Here is a 20,441-nt window from a genome sequence, read left to right as displayed (position 1 = left end):
CAATGTGCCCCTGCTGTAAACTTGGATGGGTTACGGACGGTTATCAATGTGCTTTCCAAGCTGGTTTCCGCCGCATGTGGTGTTTTTATAACCTCCCAGAGGCAAGAAGCAAAGTGGGGATCGGAGCTGGGGGGAGGGACGGGTGGCTTCAATGAATTCTTTTGTCTCCTGACCTGTTCTGATAGCAGCTCGGGGGGGGGGGGAAATGTATAGTTCAGAAACTGTCAAATGCAAAAGGTAACTGAAATTTAACCTACCTCCAAAATAACAAAGTTAGTCATTTCAATTCCCTTGAGAGAGTGTAAGTATGCGAAGAATTTGATCTAATTTGATAGACCTATCAAATCAAGAAATTTTTAAACAGGTACGTTTTTGCACTAGATCCCTCTACCTCTAGGTTCCATGAGGTCACCAATTTCTATCCATTTCAACTTACTAGGATGTTATTTCTATACCTGTGGGACACATGCTCTTCCCTCATTTGTATGTGACATTTGCCCTCTCGTTGCAATAGATGTTTAATCGGCATCTTTAGTAGCATCAACATGAATCGTGTTAAGCTGAAAAAACATCCATAATTGCAAGGTCTTAAACTCTTAAGATCTTAATGTGCATCAATGATGGAAAGATTATTTCAAACATTAATTATCATAATTTTAAAAAATTAAGGCCTTGCTTTGGTGCCTTCCTTGTTTACTTTGATTTCCACTAGCTTTGCAACAGTGTTATGTTCCATTCTATGTTGCTTAAGATCTTTGGGAACACTTGGCGTAAGCTGTGGTTGGGAAGACATTTTGTTGTGACTTGCTATTTAGGCATTCCAGGAAAATCACCTCCCCCCTCCCCCACACCCCTGCCCCACCCAGCCAGGAGAAATCTGTGGATAAAGCGGGAATGGTGATTATGTTACTAGGCTAGTAATTTGGAGACTTGGACTAATGATAGACATGAGTTCAAACTCCACCTCGCAGGTGAAGACTGAATTAAATAAACCTGAAACACAAAAAGGGTGTTCTTAGTAATGGCAGCCACGAACCTACCTGATTGTCGTAAAAACCCATCTGGTTCGCTGTTGTCCTTTTAGAGAGGAAAATCTGCCACCCTTGGCTATAGTTAAATGGGACTCCAGACCTACAGCAATTTGGTTGATTCTTAACCCTGAAATGGCCAAGCAAGTCATTCAATTTTACTCAAAGAAATTGCTCACTACCACCTTCTCGAACACAATTAAGGATGCACCTTGCCATCGCCTTCACATCCTGTGAATAAAGATTAAAAATAAAAGAATTCTAAGTGCAAGTGGTGCAGTGAATTTTGACTGACTTAAGTCCTCGGGGCAAAATGAGCCCAAACTTAGGTGAGGGAGGATACAACGATAATCTGAATTTAGCTTTTCTGTGTAACCATTTTTATTTATAGGTGGCATAGTGGTCAGCGCTGCTGCCTCTCAGTGCCAGGGACCCAGGTTCGATTCCCGGCTTGGGCCACTGTCTATGTGGAGTCTGCACATTCTCCCCGTGTCTGCGTGGATTTCCTCCGGGTGCTCCGGTTTCCTCCCACAGTCCAATGACGTGCTGGTTAGGTGCCTTGGCCATGCTAAATTCCCCCTCAGTGTACCCGAACTCCAGGTGCTGGAGTGTGGCGACGAGGGGATTTTCACAGTAACTTCATTGCAGGGTTAATGTAAACCTCCTCATGACACTAATAAATAAACTGAACTTAAACTTTTAAAACCTTAGCATTTTCTGCTTTTGCATCCGTTCATGCACATTCAATTCAGAACTGAATGGGCTCTAACATTTAAGGTGGAGCAGGACCCAAAGTCATATCTCCAATATTATGTGCCTTTTTAAGATTTGGTTTGAAGTTTCTCCTCACTGAAGCCCACAATGTACATCTACCAATCCATGAAATGTTTAATGGATTGTTAACTTGATACTTGACAGTGTTTAGTTATGGGATTTTAGTCAGTTGCACAGATTATACAGCACGGATACAGTTACTTTACCCAAATGTTCTTTGCTAGTGCAGAATGCTGAACTACAGAGTCCTTTCTAGTCCCATTTATTCCCCTCTCAGATCAGCTAGATATTCATAGAAACCAAAACACGGACAGAGGTCCTTCAGCCCCTGATGCCTGTGCTAGCTCTTTGAAAGAGAGTGCTTAGACGCTCATCTCTCTGTTTGTCCATAACTCTATGTTCCTCATTCTCAAGTACCTGTGCAATTCCCTTTAAAATTTATCGGCTTCCATCACCGTTTCCACATCCTGACAATTCTGAGAATAAACAGTTCTTCTCATCTCCCCTGTGGATCAAATATCAGTGTCTTTAAATCAATAAACCTCCGATTATTGACCAACCCACCAGATTGAATAATTTTTCTCTCTTCACTTTACCAAAACCTCTCGGCTCATCTCTTGGCTGAGAAAAAGAGCTCGAACCTTCCCAAGCTGTTCTTGTAACTTTTTTCTTATTCATTTGTGGGACATGGACATCGCTGGCTGGCCAATAATTATTGCCCATTCCTAGTTGCCCTTGGAGAGCAGTTGAGAGTCAACCACATTGCTGTGGCTCTGGAGTCACATGTAGGCCAGACCAGGTAAGGACGGCAGATTTCCTTCCCTAAAGGACATTAGTGAACCAAGTGAGTTTTCCTGACAGTCGACAATGGTTTCACGGTCATCAGTAGATTCTTAATTCCAGATTTATTTTTATTGAATTCAAATTCCACCATCTGCTATGGCAGGATTCAAACATTAGCTGAGTTTCTGGATTAATATTCTAACGATAATACCACTAGGCCATTGCCTCTCCAGTGCAGTACTGAAGGAGAGTCAAATCTGATGGACAAAGGAAATCTGGCCTATAGTTACTGGTCAGTCAACTTCAATAAAATCAGATTATCTGGTGGCTATCCCATTGATGTTTGTTGGAGTTCCTGTGCGGAGATTGGCTGTTTTGTTTCCCACATTACAACGGTGATGGCACTATATTTGCCTTGGGAGGACCTGACTAAGTGAAAGGTGCCATATAAATACGCATCTTATTCCTTTATTCTATTGTCTCAAGTAATCATGTACCAGTGTCTTAAGATTAGTGTGGGGTTTGCTTTCAGGCCGAACATAACTAATGCTCACTTTCTTTATTCCAGTCAATAGTCAAACCCTTAAATAGCTCGAAAGGCCAGATTGCCCGATCATTTGAATTATCCGACAGTCTATTTTTCTGTTGTTAACATTACTCGCATTTTGTTGACATTCCAGAACTTGCTTCGGGAATTACGGAGCCTGAAATCCAAAGTGGAAGAGCTGGAGGATGAAAAGATTCAGTATGAACAGAAGCTGCATGCCACAAAGGTAAGAAGATAATGTTTGCCATTTGTCTACTTTCTACTTTCCAGCTGTGGGATTTGATGGAGTGTGTTGCTGTCCAGTGTTCTGATTTGCTCACGCCATGTTAATCAATAGTGTTTATTCATTAAATCTATGGCGTGCTTTTAACCTGTTCTTGGGGTGGGTGCCTGTTGGGTGGGGGATGGGTGGCGGGAGGGGATGGTGTTACCTTGCAAGGCCCATGCTTCGAAAAATGCTGCTGGCCTTCTCGGTGAATTATATAGAATGTAAAGCACGGAAACAGGCCATTCAGCCCAACTATTCAGTGCCAGCATTTTAGCATCGCCTTAAATGTGGTAGCAAGTTCCACATTTTTATCACTGTCTGAGCAAAGATTTTTCAGAATTCTCTTTGGATTTATTAGTGAGTATCTAATGTTTATGGCTCCCTTGTTCTAGCCTCCTCCCATAAATGGAGACACTTTTACCCTGTTACCCTATTAAAACCTTTCAGAATTGTAAAGACTATTTCCATCAGCCTCGCCCATCACTCCTTTGTTTTTCTGGAGGTAAGAGTGCCAATATGTTCAGCCTTTCCTGAAAAATATAACTACTTAGTTCAGGTGTTTTCCTTGCAAACCTTTTATTGCTCCTTCCTGCTACCCCTCTAAATCTATTTCATCATTTGGAAAATTGCAATTATGAGAAAAGATTGGATAGGCTGGACGTGTTTTCCTTGGAACTAAGGAGGCTGAGGCATAACCTGATTGTAGCTCACAAGACTATGAGTGACCCAGATAGAGTAGACAGGGATACTGAGATGTACAAGACTGAATGACCCAGATTGAGTAGACAGGGATACTGAGATGTACAAGACTGAATGACCCAGATAGAGTAGGCAGGGATCTTGAGATGTACAAGACTGAGTGACCCAGATCGAGTAGACAGGGATACTGAGATGTACAAGACTATGAGGGGGCCTTGTGAGAATAGACAGGGATGCCCCATTTCCCATCGTGGAGGGGTCATTACCAGTGGACACAGATTTAAGGTGATTTAGAGGGATTAGAGGAGACATGAGGAAGAACTCCTTTACCAAAGAGTAATGGGTTTTTGGAATTCGCTGGTTGGTTTGCTGGTGGAGGTAGGAACCCTCAACTCATTTGAAAGGTACCTGGATCTGCACCTGAAGTGCTGTAACCTGCAAGACTATAGATCAGCTGGTGGAAGATGGGATTAGAATAGGCAGCTTGTTTTTTTTTTCATTTTTCGGTCGGTGCAGACACACTGGTCTGAATGGCCTCTTTCTGTGCTCTAACGTTTCTATGGTTCTGTGGAGATGAGGACTGTGCACAGTACCCCTTGAACAAAAGTAGGTCCTGTGGTGATGGTGCTCCCACAATACTATTCAAATAGTGATCCCATGCCGATGAAGCGATGATGGTATACATCCAGGGTGGTGTGTGACTGTAAGGGAAAGGATGGTGTTCTCATGTCCTTGTCCTGGTTTTCCTTTCTGGTAGAATTTGTAGAAGACAAGCATGCATTTAGATGAACCATGATGGGTTGATCTGGGTGTATCCTGTGGACAAAAATTGCATTTGTATAACACCCTTGATGTGATAAAACATCCCAATGTGCTTCTAAAGAATGTTATCAAACAAATTTGGCACCAAGTCACATCAGAAGATATTAGGTCAGATGGCCTAAATTTTAGGCAAAGAGGTAGGTTTTATTGAGCATCTGAAAGAAGGAGAGAGAAGTCAAGAAGCTTCGAGATTTAGAAAGGGAATTCCAGAGAAAATGTCCAGGCAGCTGAAGACACGGACAGCAAAGGTGGAGTCAAGTCATGGGTGAGCAAAAGGCTAGAGTTGGAGGAGTGTAGAAATCTCAAAAGGTTGTGGAGCTGGGGATGTTGAGCTGAGAGACCATGGAAGCCACGCAAGACAATGTAATGACAACATGGAGGTGTTGATAATGAGAAGTGACACGGTTGCTGATGGAGGGAAATTGTTCGTCCTGGATAGTATTGAATATTTAAATTATCACTGCTGCCCCCGTCTTGTGATCAGACGTTGAGGGGCCCATTCACCAGAGAGTACCCAACTTGTGCTAGTGGCCAAAGTGTGAATATGGCTGCTCCACTACGGCATCTGGTAAATGCGACCTCTATGATATTGATGCTGGGGGGGGCGGTGGTTATTGACAATGCAGAGATTAATGGCCGCCTTCCTATTGGAAACGATGATTACCAGACACTTGGGTGACATGAATATTACCCATCACTTCGTTAAGCTCCAAACCTGGATAACAAAGTATTAGAGCACAAAAGGAGGCCTTTCAACCCATTATGCCTCTGCCAGCTCTTTGAAAGGGCTATGCAATTTATCCCACCCCACCGATCTTCCCCCATAACTCCGTATTCCTTTCCTTTATGATCTCTAAAGATTCAGCCTTCAATTTTAAAGTATGTTGGTAATTATTGATTTTACAGGATATGATGAACACAATTGAATGTGTCAGTCTGTCTATAGTTGTGATTAGTTCGTAACACTCTGTCAGCTCTCCCCCCACCCCCCCCCCCAAAACACCCACCTCCTGCTTGTCCCCGACCAGGCTAGGTTGCCTGTTCCAAGGTTGGAAATCTCACTAATATTGTTTGGCTGACACCAAAAGCATTGGCACCTGGCTGGCTGGATGAACACACAACATTTGATTGATTTGATTTATTATTGTCACATGTATTAACATCCAGTGAAAAGGATTGTTTCTTGCATGCTATACAGACAAAGCATGCCGTTCATAGAGAAGGAAATGAGAGAGTGCAGAATGTAGTGTTACAGTCATAGCTAGGGTGTAGAGAAAGATCAACTTGGTGTGAGGTAAGTCCATTCAAAAGTCTGACAGCAGCAGGGAAGAAGCTGTTCTTGAGTCAGTTGGTACGTGACCTCAGACTTTTGTATCTTTTTCCCGACGGAAGAAGGTTGCTCGCACTATTTTACAAGCGGTTCTCCTGTTGTTCTGGCTTTCTATCCTGCTAGCTGTCTATATCTCACTCACTCCATTTCTTTTACTAATCAGCGCCCCATGTTGAAACATACTGTTGTGCAAATCGTGAAGCATCGGGGGTGTGGTGTGCGGGTCCAGAAATGTTGAGTTATTTGTTTTCTGTTCGACATCTCGGCTGTCATCTACCTATTTGCATTTCATGCTAATCAAAATGAAGATCAAAGCTCTGTTGTCTCCTATTTGTAATGAGCCTGTTCACCATTACACAATGCTAAATTTAAGCTTATTTAGTAGTGTTACAAGTAGGCTTACATTAACACTGCAATGAAGTTACTGAGAAAATCCCCTAGTCGCCACGCTCCGGCGCCTATTCGGGGACACTGAGGGAGAATTTAGCATGGCCAATGCACCCTAACCAGCGCGTCTTTCGGACTGTGGGAAGAAACTGGAGCACCCGGAGGAAGCCCACGCAGACACGGGGAGAACGTGCACAGACAATGACCCAAGCCGAGAATTGAACCAGAGTCAATGATGCTGTAAGGCAGCAGTGCTGCCCACTGCGCTGCCCCCTAGCTAGCTAGCTAGCCAACAACATTGTTGTGTGTGTAGCAGTTCAACACTTCGTAGACTTGGCGATGCATACACTCAATCATAAACAACCTGTTGAAATGTGCAAAGTAACTTCCAACTTGCTGTGGGACCTACTTGATTTTGGTTCTATTTGTAGAATCTTCTGGCACAGAGGGGAGGTCATCTGCTGTAGCATTTCCTCTGCTGGTTCTGTGAAAGAGCTATCCAATGAGTCCCACCGTCCTGCTCTTCCTCCAAAGCCCAATGATTTAAAAACAAATCTTTTTCAACGATTTATCTAATTCTCTTTTAAAAGGTTGTAATTGAATCTGTTTCCACCACCTTTTCAGGCAGTACATTCCACATCACAACCATTTTTTCTTCTCAAATACCCTTTGAATCTTTTTTTTCCCAATTATTTTGAATTCTAAAAAGTCAGAAGCAGATGACACCAATTTCAGGTAATTGCAAAAAGCGCCAACATGAGGAAAACCTTTTTTTTAATGTAGCGAGTGGTTAGGATCTAAGAGTGTGGGTGGAGGCAGATTCAGTCATGGTTTTCAAAGGATAGAATCGTGAATCCCTACAGTGGCGAAGGAGGCTGTTCGGCCCATCGAGTCTGCACCGAGCACAATCCCACCCAGCCCCTATCCCCGTTGCCCCACACATTTACCCTGTTAGTCCCCCTGACACTATGTGGCAATTTAGCATGGCCAATCAAACTGACCCACACATCTTTGGACTGTGGGAGGGAACTGGAGCCCCCGGAGGAAACCCATGCAGATACGGGGCGAATGTGCAAACTCCACATACAATGACTGTGAAGTAGCAGTGCTAGCCACTGTGTCGCCTGATCACCTGAAGAGGAAAAATGAACAGAGCTATGGGGAAAAGGCAGGGAGAAAGCTAGCTGAATTAGATTTGCAGCGAGTCAGCATAGACATTAGGGCTGAATAACCTCCTTCTGTGCTGTGATTCCCATGATATGAAATCTGCGCCCTCTGGTTATGGCCAGCGGAAAGAGTTCCTTCCTGTCTTCGTCAAACCCTTTGTGATTTTTAACACTTAAGCTCCACTTAATCATCAAAACAGCTTCTCCAGTTGCTGCTGTATCCAAGCTCCCACATCCTCTGTTCCCTCTCCAAGGCTCTGATGTCCTTCCTTCAGTCCGATATCCGGAACTGATTCCAAAAGGTCTGAAAGTCGGGTGGGTTCAATGATTGGCAGATGTTCAACTCAAACAGGTATACTGTTTGGGTGTGAGGTTGTAAGTTACTGCTGGGCTTTCCAGTAACCTTAATTGAAGGATGTTTCAGCAGACGAGAAAGTGCTGATGTAGGTACAAATGCGAGGGAGAAACGCAACAAAAGCAAAGTTGGCCCAATTCACTTGTACAACAACATGCACCTGAAAATGAATTGGCTGGTGAGAAGATGAGGGAAAATGGATTAAGATGCCAGAGGCTGGGATTTTCCGGCCCTTTCCACTGTTGGGATTTTCCAGTTCTGTCGAAGGTGACCCCCGGCAGCGGGTTCCCTGCTGGTGGGACGGACAAGCCACGGCTTAGACATCGGCGGGACCAGAGGATCCCACTCGCGGCCAAAGGCCTCTGCTGCTGGAAACCCCGTCACAGGAGGGGATGGAAAACCCCACCCATAGAGTGAGAGATGGGGCTGGCACTTGAAAACTTGGTTGAGAAGATGGATTATGGAATGGTTTGTAAAGATGGAGAAAGAAATGAGGATGGGAAGCAATTTAGGGAGGATATTCAAGAGACGAGAGCAGAGAAAACTGAACGCTCTGGGATAAAGAAAGGCAGTTATTATGTAAAAGGTTAAATTTAAGAGGATGGAGGGTGAAAAACAGGACTGGAGTGGCTGACAGGAATAGAATGCGATGAATTTGAAGACAAGGATGAGGATTTTAAAATCAGTTAATTGAAAGATAGGGAGTGCAGGAGGTCAATAATGGGCATGATATTAAAGTCAGATTGAGTGCAGGTTGCACAGAAGACAACAAAGAAATAGTACACTACTGAAAATGCAACACTAACTCCCTAGAAAGATGTCACCATCTGAGTACTGGTACAATGTTGATCCGGAATTCTCAGCCCTTCATAAGTTGATTTCTGCTCTCCAAATTTGTACAGAAATAGCCAATGACTCTCTGCCAGAGATTGGAGTTGCGTTAAATCGTAACATAAGCGAATAAGTTGCCATTCAGAGCTAGAATAACTTGCGTTTATGTAGTTCCTTAAACATACTAATGCACCTCAAGATGCTATGCAGAAGCATTATGTGCAAATTAGGAGTAAATGTGAGGTCATCCATTTTGGTAGAAATAACTGCAAAATGGACTATTATTTAAATGGTAAAAAATTGCAGCATGCTGCTGTACAGAGGTACCTGGGTGTCCTTGTGCATGAATCACAAAAAGCTGGTTTGCAGGTGCAGCAGGTAATTAAGAAGGCAAATGGAATTTTGTCCTTCATTGCTGGAGGGATGGAGTTTAAAAACAGCAAGGTTATGTTGCAGCTGTATAAGGTGCTGGTGAGGCCACACCTGGAGTACTGTGTACAGCTTTGGTCTCACTTGAGAAAGGATGTACTGGCACTGGAGGGAGTGCAGAGGAGATTCACTAAGTTGATTCTGGAGCTAAGAGGGCTGGCTTATGAGGAGAGACTGAGTAGACTGGAACTATACTCATTGGAATTCAGAAGAATGAGGGGAGATCTGTTAGAAACATATAAGATTCTGAAGGGAATAGGTAAGATAAAAGCAGGGAGGTTGTTTCCACTGGCAGGTGAAACTAGAACTAGGGGGCATGCCTCAAAATAAGGAGGAGCAGATTTAGGACTGAGTTGAGAAAGAACTTCTTCACCCAAAGGGTTGGGAATCTGGAATTCCCTGCCCATTGAAACAGTTGAGGTTACCTCATTGAATGTTTTTAAGGCAAGGAATTTTTGAACAGTAAGGGAATTAAGAGTTATGGCGAGCAGGTGGGTAAGTGGAGTTGAGTCCACGAAAAGATCAGCCGTGATCTTATTGAATGGCGGAGCAAGCTCAAGGGGCCAGATGGCCTACTCCTGCTCCTAGTTCTTATGTTCTTATTATCCAGCAAAATTTGACACCCAGCCACGTTAGGCAGTAGATATATGGCGTGTGACCTTGGTTAAAGGGATCAGTGTTGAGGAGTGACTTAAATTCGGAGAGATGTGTAGCGAGGCAGAGTGGTTGAGGGAGGGAATGCCAGAGCTGGGGGTCCAGGTAGGTGAAGGCGAGGCTCCCAATTGTGGACCAATGAAGATGAAAGAATGAAGAAGCACAGTCTCAGAGAACTGCAGAATGGAAGGAGTTCACAGCCATAGGGAGGTGAGGCTGTAGTAATCTGAAGACCAGGCTAAGCATCATGGGAGACGGCACTGTGCCACCGTTAGTGTCAGTGGGACTAGCTAGGGTAAATGCATGGGGTTATGGGGACCTGGGTGGGATTGTGGCCAGTGCAGACTCGATGGGCTGAATGGCCTTCTCCTTCATTGTAGGATTCTTCATTGTAGGATTCTATGAAGAACATACTCTCATGATGATTTTGAATTGAGTCCTTTAAGTTGGACTAACGGTGCACAAGAGATTTATCAAATCAGAAAAATTGACATGTTTATATCACCCTTGCCTGAGGCAAATTATTGAGCCTCTTCAAAGAAAACTGTAACCATATGTCATCAATGATTTGTGAATATGTAACACTAATGATTCTGGGATCATAAATATGAACAGGAAGTATGATGCACTTAGCGTAACATTTGATGGTCAAAAACTACCTAACAGATGATTAACTTTATTTTCTCCTTGGTGTTGTGTATATGTGTTTGCAATGGTATGTTTATGGGAAGAAAGTAAGGCAGAATTATTTTTTCATTGTCTTACAGCGGTTACACTAATTTTATTTTGTGAAGAACATTTTGTTTGGTGAGGTGGAAATGAAAATGTCAATATCCAAGGCTAACCTGGTAAAGTGGGATTTTACAACGATTGTGAATGTGTGCCCTCCCATGGTTTGCCCCAGTTCTCAGTGATATGCTATACTGTTTGCAACCCTGTACCGTCCCATCCCGATTTCCCCACCAGCCCCGCCCCAAATCATACTATTCCGTTAAGTGGTCAACCACTCTTCGACCTGTTTATTCATGAAAGCCACTTCAGTTGTGTGTTGCTTCCTGACTGTACTCCAAACACCCACCGCTTTGTTTTATGATTCTCAAAGGCTTTAAAAGGAAGCTCCAGCCGCCTTCCTTCAGGACGTCTCCTTCTGATGAAGTATTAGAGATAAGGCAACATGTTGGACACTCTCGCTCGGTCTCTTTATACTTCCCCAGCAGGGTGTTGCTCTGCACCAAACACCATCCGAATAGAAGAGATGGCCATGTTTAACTGTTTGTGCTTGGGGCTAACGAAGGCTGTTCTCACTAGGATAAATGCATTGATGTAAATGTCAAGGCATGGTTTAAATAACATCTTTAAACAGCATCTTTGATGTTGGGGTGAGAGAGAAAGTCCTTTCATGACCCAGGACATCTCAAAGCCCTTTCGAGCCAGTTAAACATCTTTTCTTAAATGGAGTGAGTCACTGTAAGACAAAAGACGCAACAGCAAGGTTGCGTACAGCAAGCTCCCACGAACTGCAGTGTAGTAAGGACTTGAGTCGACACGGTGGCACAGTGGTTAGCACTGCTGCCTCACCCGGGACCTGGGTTCAATTCTGGCCTCTGTCCACTGTCTGCATGGGTTTCCTACGGCTGCTCCGGTTTCCTCCTGCACTCCAAAGATGTGCGAGTTAGGTGATCGCCCATGCTAAATCATCTGTCGTGTCAAGGGAATTAGCAGGGGTAAATACGGGGATGGGGTTTGGGTGGGATTGTTGTTGGTGCAGGCTCGATGGGCCACTCTGCCTCCTCCTGCACCGTAGGGATTCTATGATTCTATTCTATGACTACATCATGTGTTTTTGAGAAATTGATTGAGGAATACATATTTGCTGAGGATACCATGGAGAACTCAACTCACCTGAGAAATTCTTATCCAGCTGAGAGGGCAGGCAGAGCCTCAGTTTAATTCGGTCTCGTTGGAAAGGCTGCGCTGCTGACAGTGCAGCACTCCCCTCAGTACTAGAGTGGGAGTGCCAGCCTGGATTGTGCGCTCAAATCTCAGGGATGGCTTTTGAATCCACATCCTTCTGATTCCAAGGGCAGGGTGTTACCCACTGAGCCACGGCTGGCGTTAGCCTTAAAGGGACTCAAACAGTTAGCAGCTCAGATCAGAAGGTCCTCGAGAGCTCCTGGTAATATTTTAAGCCAGCAGGGTATTTGTAAGATTTTGTTTCAAACCTAACACCGGGGCTGTTTGTGACATTAAGTTGCTAGTTACAGCACAGCGATTAACAGAGGAGGCAGTGTTGGAATTTAATTATGGCTTTCCCAGCTGCTGAACAGCACCAGATTCAAGCGTGTGACTGCATTCCATATTCCCACATGGCATATCAAGTGCCCTGCTCTAATATTACAGGAATAATACTATCATAGACGATGCAGTAACTTTCTGCCAGAACTGTGGATCATCAGCTCAGCAAAGTGCTTTAAGTTGTTTGTGGTTTAACTCTTTCAGCATCCAGTTGATGCAGAACAGTTATCATTTCGCACACTTCAGAACTGACCCAATTAAAGGGGCTCATGTTGCTCCATGTTTGGTAAGCTTTATGGAAATAATTGGGAAAGTAGGCTATATGAGAAATAGGAACTGGGTGAGGCGATTTGGTCCTTCAAGTCTGTTCTGCTGTTGATCATCAGCCCCCTTAGTGTCAGGGGGCCTAGCTGAGGTAAATGCATGGGGTTATGGGAACAGGGCCTGGGTGGGATTGTGGTTGGTGCAGACTCGATGGGCCAAATGGCCGCCTCCTGCACTGTAGGATTCTATGATTCAACTACACCTTCCATACTATCCCCACACACTTTAATTTCCTTTGTACCCCAAAATAAAAGAGATATATATTGGTTCCTTCTCTTAATCTGGCTTGTAACTCATGTGGGCGACACAGTGGTTAGCACTGCTGCCTCACAGCGCCAGGGACCCGGATTCGATTCCAGCCTTGGGTAACTGTCTGTGTGGAGTTTGCACGTTCTCCCCTTATCTGTGTGAGTTTCCTCCCACAGCCCAAAGATGTGCAGATTAGGTTGATTTGCCATGCTAAATTGACCCTAGTGTCGGGGATTAGCAGGGTAAATATGTGGGGTTACAGGGTTAATGCCTGGGCAGGGTTGTTGTCGGTGCAGACTCAAAGGACCAAGTAGCTGCCTCCTGTACTGTAGGAATTCTATGCTTCTCTGATTCTATGTCCACTTTCAGCTCTGAACTGAAAGGTGGCTTGTTCTTATTTCCTCAGCATGTTGTAATGAAAATACTCTTGTAGGTTTCTTCTTGCACAGCAACACTGAATAGCAGAAAATACTCTTGCATTGGAGGCTGGTCTTAGGGTTTGTGGCCTAAGTGCACGTACCTCATTTATTTGGGCAACCCATCTCCGTAGAACATAGAGACATGGAAACATAGAAAAACTCACGGTAACAAAGGTGGTAATTTGGTCCATCAGATCTGGGTCAGTGGGAAAAGAGTTCCCCGGCCAATTCTCAGTTCTTGGTCCGTCGAACTAACCTCGTTCCTCGCCTCGTGCTCATAAGTTCATGTACAGGACATGATGATTCAGGTTGGATTGCATGCGCATGTGCTATTACTGGCATTGTGACATTGGTAAGTAGAGTCGCTATGACAAAGACAATGCCTAAGAGGCCAGGGATTAACCACACTCAAAGGGATGTGCTACGATCAGAATAGCCGCAGTTGGAGCCAGTTAGACAAACAACAATTAGAAAATGACCAATTTAGGAATAATTTGTATTTATCAAGGACTCTTCATAACTCAGGCTATCCCAAATCTCTTTCCATTCAATGAAGTACTTCTCAAATGTGGTCACTGTTGCAATATAAGATACGCAGCAGACAATTTGTACACAGCAAGATCCCAAAAGCAGCAATGTGATCATCTCTTGATCAAGGGATAAACTTTAGCCAAGGCACTTGTGGGAAATCACAAGCCCTTCTTGGAATAGTGCCATGGGATCTTTTCCATTAATCTAAGCAGACCGACAGGTTCTCAACTGAATGTCTCATCAAAAGACAGCACCTCTGACAGTACAGCACTCCACTCAAGACTTCACTGTGTGTGTCAGCCTGGATTTTGTGTTGAAGTCTCCAGAGTGGGACTTGAACCCACAGCCTTATGATTAAAAGGCACGAGTGCCAACCAGTAAGCTAAATCTAGTATGTTGCAATTTTTAAAAAATCTTAATAATTACTGTGTAATTTTCGTTTAATTGTACCTCTTGCTGCCTGAAGCCTGTGGATTCATGGATTGAGGGTAGACAGGCAGCTAAAGTAACTTTTTAACAAGAGTATTAAGGGTTATGAAACTAAAACATGTAGATAGAGTGAGGATCCAGGTCAGCTATGATCTATTTGAATAGTGGAACAGGCTCGAGGAGCTGGCTGGCCTCTCCCTGGCCCTGGTTCATCTACAGTGTTCTGACGGGGCTGGGAGGAGTGTAGGTTTATCTCGCCCCATTACTCCACGGGTCATACGATTGGTTTAAAAGTTCCATTCACTTAGCAAAATGGCAATTATTTACCTTCGCTATTGTTACCCAGAATAAAAGAGACTTTAATCAGGCTTCTTTCAATATAGCTCTTGGGGCTAAAGGGATCACAGGCATAGGGGAAGACGGGATCAGAATATTGAATTTGATGATCAGCCATGATCAAAATGAACGGCGGAGCAGGCTCGAAGGGCCGCCTCCTGCTCTGATTTTTATATGTTAAAAGCCGATAGTTCAAGGGAAAAGAAAAGATGGCAGAGTCCATGCAGAATGTTCTTAGTCCTTGAAGATGAACCATTTTCTGTGATTTAGGGTGGAATGCTATGGCCTTGTTCATCCCTAAGATCCCTCCTGAGGTCAATGGACCTTCCCATGGTCCACCCCTCACCCGCTCCGATTCCCGTGGCAGGCGGATGGTAAGATTCCAGCCAAAGTGTTCGTGACAATAGGTTTATCACAGTGCCTGAGTGAAGAGCCGGGGGACATCTGGGAACCAGTGTTGTAAGGAGTGGGGGAAAAGATGAGGCAAATTGAGAATTGCTGATTTGGAGTCCTCAAGGTTGGGCTTTTAAGTCTTTGCTTGTAGGAGGGAGAGTAACTGTCGGTAAGAAGTGTCACATGGAATCTGGAGTCATTGCCAGTGTGATGAGCTTATAAACTCAGCTCAATAATGTAACTGTCTGTCATAACCTCCTGCAAATACTGGACAATTTCTGGAACCTTCCAATCCAATCATTTAAAGGTTCAACTAAGCAAGCTCACAGGCTCTGGTATTATGGAGTTTGAACGCTTTGTGAGCATGTCTGTAATGATGTGTAGATTCTCCCGTTCAGGGTCAATAAAATTTGGTGACACTCAACTGTGATGCAATGGTAGTAAGCACAAAGACACAAATGTTCACTGCCGTGAGCTGAAGAACATGGGTCCACTCTGTTGCCTTCTTCCTGTTTCTGCCTCCTCTTCTCGGCCTAGTGTCTCCTTCATGCCCTCTTCTCTCCAATTCTCTTTACTCCCCCACTGTCCCGCCTACCTTTTTCCCCTCTTGTGCCCACCTGTCCCAGTGCCCCTTTCAACAACTGCTCCACGATATATTTACATTTTGCCCTCTGTCTTTCAACTCTACTCTCTGCAAACTGTTTTTATCAGCCTCTTCTTTCTCCTTTACATGTCCTGCACCAAGTTTCATCATTATCATCGCTTTTCGACCTTTGTGGTTGGCCTGATCTTTATTGTTTAGAGAATCCAAACACCTTCCCATCCTGAGTATTTCTGATTTGCACTGAGGGTGCTCTATTTAAGACCATAGATCATAAGACATAGGAGCCGAATTAGGCCATTCGCTCCATCGAGTCTGCTCCGCCGTTCAATAATGGCTGATAAGTTTCTCAACTCCATTCTCGCACCTTTGCCCTGTAACCTTTGATCCCCTTACCAATCAAGAACCTACCTATTGCTGTCTTAAATGTGCTCAATGACCTGGCCTCCACAGCCTTCTGTGGCAATGAATTCCATAGATTCACCACCCACTGGCTGAAGAAACTCCTCTTTTCAGTTCAAAAGAGTCGTCCCTTTACTCTGAGGCTGTGCCCTTGGATCCTAGTATCTCCTACTAATGGAAACATTTTCCCCAAGTCCACTTTATCCAGGCCTTTCAATATTCTGTAAGTTTCAATGAGATCACCCCATCCTTCTACAATCCATCGAGTACAGACCCAGAGTCCTCAAACACTCATCACACGTCAAACTTTTCATTCCTGGGATCATTCTTGTGAACCTCCTCTGGACCCTCTCCAAGTAAGAAGTTTAACAACACCAGGTTAAAGTCCAACAGGTTTATTTGGTAGCAAAAGCCACACAAGCTTTCGGAGCTCCAAGCCCCTTCTTCAGGTGAGTGGGAATTCTGTTCATAAACAGGGCATATAAAGACACAGACTCAATTTACATGAATAATGGTTGGAATGCAAATACTTACAGCTAATCAAGTCTTTAAGATACAAACAACGTGAGTGGAGAGAGCATCAAGACAGGCTAAAAAGATGTGTATTGTCTCCAGACAAGACAGCCAGTGAAACTGCAGGTCCAGGCAAGCTGTGGGGGTTACAAATAGTGTGACATGAACCCAATATCCCGGTTGAGGCCGTCCTCGTGTGTGCGGAACTTGGCTATCAGTTTCTGCTCAGCGACTGCGCCGTCGTGTGTTGTGAAGGCTGCCTTGGAACAGAACACGTTGTTTGTATCTTAAAGACTTGATTAGCTGTAAGTATTCGCATTCCAACCATTATTCATGTAAATTGAGTTTGTGTCTTTATATGCCCTGTTTGTGAACAGAATTCCCACTCACCTGAAGAAGGGGCTTGGAGCTCCGAAAGCTTGTTTGGCTTTTGCTACCAAATAAACCTGTTGGACTTTAACCTGGTGTTGTTAAACTTCTTACTGTGTTTACCCCAGTCCAACGCCAGCATCTCCACATCATGACTACCCTCTCCAAGGCCAGCACATTCTTCCTTGGGTACAGGGCCCAAAATTGCTCACAGTATTCCAAATGTGGTCTGACCAGAGCCTTATAAAGCCTCAGCAGTACATCCCTGCTTTTGTATTCTAAATTACATTTAAGACGCAGTCAGTTTTCACGTTGGCCCAACCTTGTGCAGATAGTTCTGACACATACTTGAGAATAGTATTTTTTCAATGAAAGCACATGAGACAAGTTTGTTAGGAAGTGGCTGATTTTGGAAATAAGTTTGATGTTTTGATTTGATTAATGTTTTTGATTTTTCTTTCAATCTTCAGGCTGAAATAGAAAATCTTCAGGAACAGTTGACAGTAAAAGATATTGAAATTGAGCGCTTACAGAGCCAGCTTTCCTCCAGAGCTTCTGTACAGAGTGACAGCTCGGACAGAGGTAGGAATCAACATCAACCAAATTTGAGTTGTATCAGGTAATAAATGAAAAGTACTCAGCCGGTCAGGCAGCCTCCATGAAGAGAGAAACAAAGACAACGTTTCAAGTCACGGAATTGTAGAATCATAGAATGATAAACAGAAGTCGTCCATTTGGCCCGTTGTATCCATGCTAGTAGCACCAGCCAACTGGTACCACTCTCCCCTTTCCCCATAGCCCTGTAAATATGTTCCTTCAATGCACTTTCTTTCCATTCTAACCCCCAGGGATACTGTGATGGGTTGTTACCTCCATGGTGTTAGTGCCCGGCTGGCTGAGGATTTTATATATGAGGCTTCTTGCGTCTGTGGCCCATTTATTTAGCCACATTGTAAAATGAAGACTTGCATTTATATCATACCTTTTATGACTTCAAGTCATCCCACAGTGCTTTACAGCCAATGAAGTACTTTTGTAGGGAAAGGCAGTAGCCAATTTGCACACAATTTGTCCCACCGACAGCAATGGTGTAAATGACCAGACAATTTGTTTTAGTCATATTGGTTGAATGATAAATGTTGCTCAGGACATGAGGGAGATAGATCTCCCCACCAGTAACATGGATTTACTTACCTCTACCTGAGAGGCAGACACTTGCTTTAATAATGAGGCAAACTGGCCAGAATGTTAATTGGACCAACCATATAAATACTGTCTCTACAAGAGCTGATCAGACACTGGGGAGGAGGATAGATGCGATCCTACCTTCTCGTCCCGCTGGTCAATGGGCGGGGCATGCTGGTAAGATCGCGAGAGCCGAAAAACCAGGTTCGTGCCTATTTCTTGCCCCTCGCAATCTTACCGGCACCAGATTTCCGGCGCGATCAGCCTCGCGCCCAAAAAAGGGTGCAAGGCTGATTATAATATTTAAATATATATTTTGCATCTCATTTTAATAGAATTAGTGAGCCCAGGACGCAATTGTCCCCTGCTTCACTTACCTTAGCAAGGACAGGAATCATACTAGGAACTGTCAGGGTTCATTTGGTCAAATCCACCTAATTTTGTTCGCCTAAACCAGTCTATAATACTTCTGGTAACTTGTCTAACATAGATACTTTTCTTCATCTGACCCATGGAGTTCAATGGCGAAAGAATATTGCAGGCAGGCAGACAGGATAGGGTCACAGTCATAGAGGTTTATAGCATGGAAACAGGCCCTTCGGTCCAACTTGTCCATGCCGTCCAGTTTTTACCATTAAGCCAGTCCCAATTGACCACATTTGGCCCATATCCCTCTATACCAATCTTATCCATGTAACTGTAAATGCATTTTAAAAGACAGAATTGTACCCGCCTCTACTACTATCTCTGGCAGCTCGTTCCAGACACTCATCACCCTCTGTGTGAAAGAATTGCCTCTCTGGTCCCTTTTGTATCTCTCCCCTCTCACCTTAAACCTATGCCCACTAGTTTTAGACTCCCCTCCCTTTGGGAAAAGATGTTGACTATCTACCTCACCTATGCCCCTCATTACTTTATAGACATCAATAAGATCACCCCTAAGCCTCCTACTCTCCAGCGAAAAAAGTCCCAGTCCATCCAGCTTCTCCTTATAACTCAAACCATCAAGTCCCGGTAGCAATCTAGTAAATCTTTTCTGCACTCTTTCTAGTTTAATAATATCCTTTCTGTGATAGGGTGATCAGTGAAGGTTCTGCAGCTTTGGAAAACAAACGTTTACCAGTGCAGTTACCTTTCTTCAATTTAACTCACTTGGCACCGAGATGGGCACCATAACAGTTTAACGCTTGTTGCACCGTGGATCCTTTTGCATGAAGAATACGAGTCAGACACAGGTGGGGTGGATTGAACCAAGACTGCTTTTCCTCATTAGACAGGAATGTGACTTTTTCAAAAATCCTTGTGGATTTAAATTCCAGAATAAACATTTATATTCCATGAATTTTTTTAACCTTTCAAATCTTTTGCCGCCATCAACGATTAGCACTGTTATCGAGGGGAAAACTGCATAAAGGGAACAAAACTGTGGAACAGTGTGAAACCAGGGAGCATAGAATCCCTACAGCGCAGAAGGAGGCCATTCAGCCCATCGATTCTACACCAACCACAATCCCACCCGGGCCCTATTCCCGTAACCCAACATATTTATCCTGCTAATCCCCTGATAGTAGGGTCAGTTTAACATGGGCAATCAACCTAACCCGCACATCTTTGGACTGTGGGAGGAAATCCGAGCACCCGGAGGAAACCCACGCAGACACGGGGAGAAAGTGCAAACTCCACACAGATAGTGACCCGAGGTCAGAATTGAACCCGGGTCCCTGGCACTGCGAGGCAGCAGTGCTAACCATTGTGCCACCTCAACCACTGTGCCATCGTGCCGGATGTATAAGTAAATCTGACTATTCTATTTCAGTAAATGAAAACAGAGAATGTTGGAAATGCCCAGCAGAGCACGCAATATCTGTGGTGGGAGGACACCAGAATTAACATTTCAGATAGACAACGGGGCAGAGTTAGAAATGTGATAGATTTTAAGCTGGGGATGGTGGAAGGATGGGGAAAAAGAACAAAAGGGAAAAAATAATATTGGCACTCAGGAGAGATTAAATGACAAAAGGATTCGTGGTGCAATTTCAGAGGGAGTGGTGATGGGACAGGTAGAAAAGCAAAAGATGTGTTCAGCAGAAATGTGAATTATGTTTCATTGTTCCTTTGCCAATGTGTGTATTATTGCAGTTCCCAAACTTGCCCCTCACCTGAGGTGTAGTGACCCTCAGGTTAAATCATGGCCACAGTCAAGGACCCCACGCACCCCAGACATGCTTTCTTCCACCTTTTTCCATCGGGAAAAAGATACAAAAGTCTGAGGTCACATACCAACCGATTCAAGAACAGCTTCTTCCCTGTTACCATCAGACT

The 20,441-nt window shown here is 44.1% G+C and overlaps 1 protein-coding gene across 3 annotated transcripts in view; it reads left to right on the top strand.

The window, feature by feature from the left end:
* Window positions 1-20,441, top strand: part of ppfibp2b (PPFIA binding protein 2b) — a 299,033-nt gene that overhangs the window by 216,709 nt on the left and 61,883 nt on the right. For all 3 annotated transcript variants that reach the window (XM_078220899.1, XM_078220900.1, XM_078220901.1), the window contains 2 exons: window positions 3,266-3,358; window positions 17,405-17,516. In XM_078220899.1, coding sequence (XP_078077025.1) covers window positions 3,266-3,358; window positions 17,405-17,516 — 205 coding nt within the window. The remainder of the gene's footprint in view (window positions 1-3,265; window positions 3,359-17,404; window positions 17,517-20,441) is intronic.

Source organism: Mustelus asterias, chromosome 9 (assembly GCF_964213995.1).
Source record: "Mustelus asterias chromosome 9, sMusAst1.hap1.1, whole genome shotgun sequence".
NCBI classification, from domain to species: Eukaryota; Metazoa; Chordata; class Chondrichthyes; order Carcharhiniformes; family Triakidae; genus Mustelus; species Mustelus asterias.
This window is presented reverse-complemented; position numbering and strand designations above follow the sequence as displayed.